At 39.2% G+C, this 6140-nt stretch overlaps 1 protein-coding gene across 1 annotated transcript in view; it reads right to left on the bottom strand.

Moving 5' to 3' along the window:
• Positions 1–6140, bottom strand: part of syne1b (spectrin repeat containing, nuclear envelope 1b) — a gene marked incomplete in the record, with an annotated part of 311340 nt that overhangs the window by 211507 nt on the left and 93693 nt on the right. Inside the window, 2 exon segments of the mRNA XM_014021303.1 lie at positions 2875–3041; positions 3133–3256. Coding sequence (XP_013876757.1) covers positions 2875–3041; positions 3133–3256 — 291 coding nt within the window.

Raw genomic sequence — 6140 nt, 5'->3', positions numbered from 1 at the left:
ACATGAAATTTTCAACAGTTTTCGGTAACAACTCAAGTGGTCCATACATACAAAGAAATCAAACCATAAATGTCCAGAAATGAAGTTATCATGATGTGGAATGGCACAGGGAAAAAGTATTGAACACACTTACTGAAATTTATCTAATACTTTGTACAAAAGCCTTTGTTGTCAATGACAGCTTCAAGACACCTCTAAACACAAAATATCACAAAAATTTTCTTTAAATTTCTATTGACTGTCTGTTAGCAAAATATCTCACAAACCAGTGGATCCATGTTATTAAATTTTCAGAGTAATAGTTTGATGTAGAACTCATAAAAATATAGGGGGAGATTTTTCAATGAATAGCGAGTGCACAGCAAGGATTGCATCTGCTGCATTATCAATTTAGTGATATATAATACAGAATATATGATTATTATCAAATCAGGCAAAATTCTGGGAGAAGGATATGCAGATCCTTTTGCACACAGTGTGATTTATCAAACCTAAAACTGGCTATAAAACAGGTGCAAACTGGCTGCACTGAATCAGTCACTGTCTGCTCTGCTCCACTCTGCTCCAGCAGTGAGTCACCAGGGTTCATAATGATATTTTACATATTTGACCCTTTTTTTGTTTAATGGTATAAAAAAAAAATCTGAAGGCCAGCTGTCATTTTGACAGACTGCAGATCAGCTGAGCATCATCTCAGACCTAGACACGCATTGCTATCCCTGAGCTGACAGCGCACTGAAGAGCTACAGACAGAAGGCTTTAGAATACGTGACCACTACGGTGCACCACTGCTGCAGGAGGCGCAGGATGTACTCCCACTGAAATGAGTGCTTGTTGGATAAGGAAACCCATTGTTCAGGGAGTCTTGCTAATTTACAACCACAATTCCATTTCGATGTTTTGCAAAACATGAATAAAAACAGAAAAAAAGGTGACTTTAAAAAAGATAAACTTTCTTGTTTTTTGCAAAGATTAGGTTGTTTTTCGTTTTTTGTTTGGCTACATGTCAACCAATTACTTTCAAATACAACGCAGAAGATCTGCTGAATGTCAGGCAGCTTATGCCATCAGGAACTATGCCTGTATTTTCCATTTCCAACAGCCTTTTTTTTCGGTATTGTGAGCAGTGCAGCTTCTCTTCTCAACTGTCGTAAATGCAGACTGACACGCAGGAGAGAAAAGCGCACAGGAGCGCTTGTGAAACTCCAACAACGCAGACTAGGCAGGCCATTACTGAACATTTTTATAGTAAGTGTTCACTACATAAACAAAACTGACAAACTTTCACTGCTGACCAGCACCATGAAAGAGTTTTTATCTCTGCTGTACTGTGCCACACTGAGACATGGCTCACAGAGTCTGTCCTGAACAACGTGCACCAGATCCCCAACTTCTGCCTTCATATCGCACATGGGGACAAGACACTCAGGGAAAACAAGGGGAGGAGGTTTCAGTTTTTATACTGACCTGTGCTGGTGTACAGATGTCACGATGATGACAAAAACTTGTAGTCTCAATATTGTAAAAGGCTTCAACAGTGTTAAACTCTCTACAGAACTACTGTATTTTTCTGACTATAAGCCGCGACTTTTTTCCTGAACTTTGAACCATGCGGCTTATAGTCTGGTGCGGCTTATACGTGGATTTTTTTCTTCAGCCACCAGGGGGCTCTTATGCTCCATTTGCTTCAACCACTCGCTTCAAAAAAAGAAAGGAAAAAAAAGAAAAAAGTGATCGCTTCCAGAGCCGACTGTTGTACCAGGAAGCTGCGATTTAAAGATAGTCAATGGCCAAAAACTCATAAATGGGGATCAAACAGACATTTTTCACAGTGGAATCTGACTGATAAAAACTTTGGAGCTTAATCCAGGACCAGTTTGTGGATAAACGTCGAGTGAAGAGTCACAGACTTTTTTTTTCCCGCACTGCACTCTCCGGGGAAGGAATTCCATGCAGTGACGTATGCTGGAGCGGGAGGGCTTTGCCACCACAGCTTCAGAGCCAGCATTACTCGGGGAGGACAACAGGTACCGCTGTGTGACGCAGCTTTTCTCAGCTTGTTTAACTCCGACACTGAACAGATACCGCTGTGTGACGCAGCTTTTCTCAGCTTGTTTAACTCCGACACTGAAGAGGAGGACTTCGATGGTTTCAGTGCGCCGGAGGACGATGAATGAGACTATTTGTTGGACCAGAAACTTTTAAAGAAAACTACCAAAATAAGATCAGTTAAATGAACCGTATTCCTCCGAACTTTAATTCCTAAAGGTTTGCTTTTAATGTTTTGATGTTGAATTCACTTTTTTGACGGCAAATTTGGGTGTACTGTTTTTTTATGTTGGGGGTGCGGCTTATATGTTAATGTTAGTGGATTTTTTTTTAAATGGCGGGTGCGGCTTATAGTCCGGTGCGGCTTATAGTCCGAAAAATACGGTACATAAATGGGCTTGGATCCCAGTCATAACTGCTTTACAGTTCTAGTTTTCCATTATTGCTATTTTTTTTCTGCCGATAAAACTCATACTACAGCCCAAAGCACAAGGACTATACCGAAGGCAGCATGCTACCTGCCCACCAGGGACAGTAACATCCATTAGGAAGAATTAACGCCTTGCCTAGCTACTCGAGTGAGGGCAGATACATGCAGTCTTAGTAAATCACACAAAACACGCTCACTTTTAACACATTTTTTTGCGCAGCTTTTTAGTACTGCTTATCTGGAATCTTTATAAATCAGCTCCTTAGATTCAACCCAATTTAAAGCGACTGTCACAGCCAGCTGGTCATGAAAATCAAAAATAGACAGTCAGTTTTGAAGATACTGAGTTTAAGTTTGGTGCGCTAGTAGCTGAAAGTCATTCGTGAAGCCTTTACCTTTGAGGGAGGACTTGCTGTTGGACAGTCAGCCTGTTGTACAGAGTCTGCAGCTCATCTTTTAGCTGAGTCACTCTCTCCTCAGGTGCTGTGGGATAAAGTAATGTCCCCAAAGACACCATGTCAGCATGAGCCCTCTCCAGGCCCTGCTCCTCAAGCTGCAAGGCCTGAAAAAACAAAGAGTCTGTGATTTAATCAGTAAACTAAGTGATTCTTTATTTTAGGGTTCAGACACAGTTTTGATTAGATTTATTGTACCTGCAGCTCCTGCAGCTCAGTGTGGAGCTTAGTTTTGTCAGCAGGCAGAGGCTGACTTCCCGATTTGGATGCAGACTCACTTCTCTCCAGGCAGGACACGAAGGTTGAGAGCTGCTTTTCATACCTACAACACATTATAAACATCAGTGTCTCAAACAGCAAAGTTTATCCTTTCACTTAACGTCAGATCTGCAGAGTCAGTGAGGTGAAGTTTTTGAGTGTCATCATTGATGAGAAGCTGACATGGAGACCTCATATAAATCATTTAAGAACAAAAATAGCAAAATCTATTGCAGTATTATACAAAGTAAATGATTTATTTAATGATAAAGCTCTGTTTATATTATATAATGCAATAATTGTTCCACTCTTGATCTACTGTATTGTTGTTTGGGGAAAAGCATGTAAAACAATTACAAATCTTATTTTTATTTTACAGAAAGAGCTGTAAGAATTATCACCAGAAAGCATTACTATCACCCACCAAATTCATTGTTCCATCAGTTAAAGTTAGTGAAATTCTCTGATTTGATTGATTATGGTATTTTATCAGTCATGTATAGGGCTCATAAAAACATATTACCTTCAAACATCCAATTACACTTTGTTAAAAGAAAGCGTTTTATAATCTCAAGGGGATAGAAATGTTTGTAAGACCTAAAGTTAGAACCAGTTTAAAGGAACAGAGTACTTCAGTCCAGGGAATTAAATTATGAAATAATCTGGAAGATGACATTAAAAATGCCAGATCAATGACTATATTTTAGAGAATGACAAAGGTTAATTTGCTGGAGAAATATGCACATGTATGAATTGTTGTTCAAGGATTTAAACTTTTACTATTTTTTCTTTTTTCTTTTCTTTTTTGTAATCTGCAGATAATTTTTAATAGAATTTTTTTTTAGAAAAAGGGGCAGATATAAGAATTTTTCTTCTTCTGCTTCCTTTCGTTTAAATTATGATTTGTATTTTTTTTGTTGAATTTACGTTGTTTTTAAAGAAATGGATGAAATGAATAAACTAAACTAAACTTCATTAAAATAACAAAGTGATAATATAATGTTAATCCTATAGTCTAACTATAAACATCCTTTCCTTTCAGCTTCATACAGTATGTCTGTTAGATTTATTTATCAATGAAGCAGGGCTTGTATTTTTTGAACTGCCCTTTTTTTCCCCCAGAGATTTCTGGTCAACAGTAGCACAGAAACAGCTGCAAGAGCAGCATGAATTTTGGTAGGAATATAGATCTGACCCTCCATCACTGCGTTATCAAACGGATTTGCGATAGACCCATATTTCGACTAGGGTCACCAGCTGGTGTCTGGACATACAGAAACGCTCACAGCTCAAACATCCTTCTTCACCCACCCAATCCTGAAATGATTCATTGCGGGTCGAAGCCTGCTGTTCAGAAGGAAACAAGGAGCAGGAAAAGCTTTGAGAAATTATTATGAGATTATGAAATAATACTTTTTCATTGACACAAAATTAACTTTTTGTGTTTTTGGCAGGAATGTAGCACTGTAGAACTCAAACATTTACTCACTTTATCAATATTTTTAATTGCAAATTTACTCCAATGTTTCCGGAGATTTTCCTTGTTGCTACACTCCATTGGGCACCTGTCAGCTGCCCAGAAGAACGCACAGTTTTCAAACACCCAGTGGAAACTAGCTCGACAGCTATTCAACATACAGGAACTTTGAAGTGGGGTGTTCTTCTTTTTTTGTTGTTCTTTAGCTGTATGTTTAGTTCTCATTAACCCCTACGATCCTATACTGGCCTGTAGCTAGAGGGGGTGTGAGAACCTTTTAAACAGCCACAAACTGAATGTGATATATGCTTTCATTATGTGGTTTATAGTTTTATTTCAGCTTCGTGCTGATATGTATGGTTTATTTTTTATTGCATCTTCATACAGTATGAATGTCAGGTTTATTAAATCTTGACCCTGGATTTACACTAGATCCGGCTCCGTGCCGCTGTGCAGTTTGCAGCTGTTCATTTGCATCCCAACGTATACAGCCTCCGCTCCACTCAGGTCTGCTCCGGTGCAACACACAGAGGAGGGAGGGTGTGCAGGAAGGAGATCAAACAATAAATCCAGTGATAAATGTGGAAGTCAGATCAAAAATTAATTAATTCTGTGAAAGACGAACTCCAAACACAGCTGAAAACATTGATATAAAAGCTTTTGATATCTATGGTTGAAACTGTCACTGTCGTTTTTTTAACTTCTGATTTCAAAATAAAATCCATGTGTTTCGTGTGTGTACAGATATGCTTCATGTTACATGTTTCCATCTGCATCCCAAACAGAATGATACATTATGACAGCATTTGTGTATAAATATTGATTAATATAGCAGGGATTTTGAAAAACTATTCCTCCTTATGGTGTCTTATTTTGAAAATACAGATGTTGTGCTTGTTCCTTTTCCTGTTGGTGCTATGTGATCTCTGTAGATTGACTCCGGAGCAGCTCCAGCGTCTGGCAAAAATAGGATCAGTTCTAATTTTGGCAGATCGTCGTCCGCTCACCGACACCGTACGGAACCAGTGTAAACACTCTCATTGATTACAATGGTTGTGTATTTGCTGCGGAGGTCGTAACACAGTGAAGCGGAGTTGAGCCACATGTAGTGTAAATTAGGGGTCATACAAAGTAAGTTAGGATTTTTTTTATTTTAGCTTCATTATGTACAGTACACCTTCCTGTGGAACCAATCTCCTCAAGAGGGGTTGAACATTATTCTACTCTGGTAGTTGCCCATGGTGAGAAGCACAGAGCTGGTGTGGGTCTACTTTTGTTCCCCCTGACTTGGAGCTTGTGTGTTGGTCTTCTCTATAGTAGATGAGATGGTAGCTTCCCTGCACCTTCAGGTGGGTGGATAGGATCTGACTGTCGTTTGTGTTGGATGGATGGATGGATGGATGGATGGATGGATGGATGGATGGATGGATGGATGGATGGATGGATGGATGGATGGATGGATGATGGATGT

The sequence above is a fragment of the Austrofundulus limnaeus genome, unplaced genomic scaffold, assembly GCF_001266775.1.
Source record: "Austrofundulus limnaeus strain Quisiro unplaced genomic scaffold, Austrofundulus_limnaeus-1.0 Scaffold287, whole genome shotgun sequence".
Taxonomy (NCBI): domain Eukaryota; kingdom Metazoa; phylum Chordata; class Actinopteri; order Cyprinodontiformes; family Rivulidae; genus Austrofundulus; species Austrofundulus limnaeus.
The sequence above is the reverse complement of the archived record's forward strand: the minus strand, read 5'-3'. Positions and strand labels throughout refer to the sequence as shown.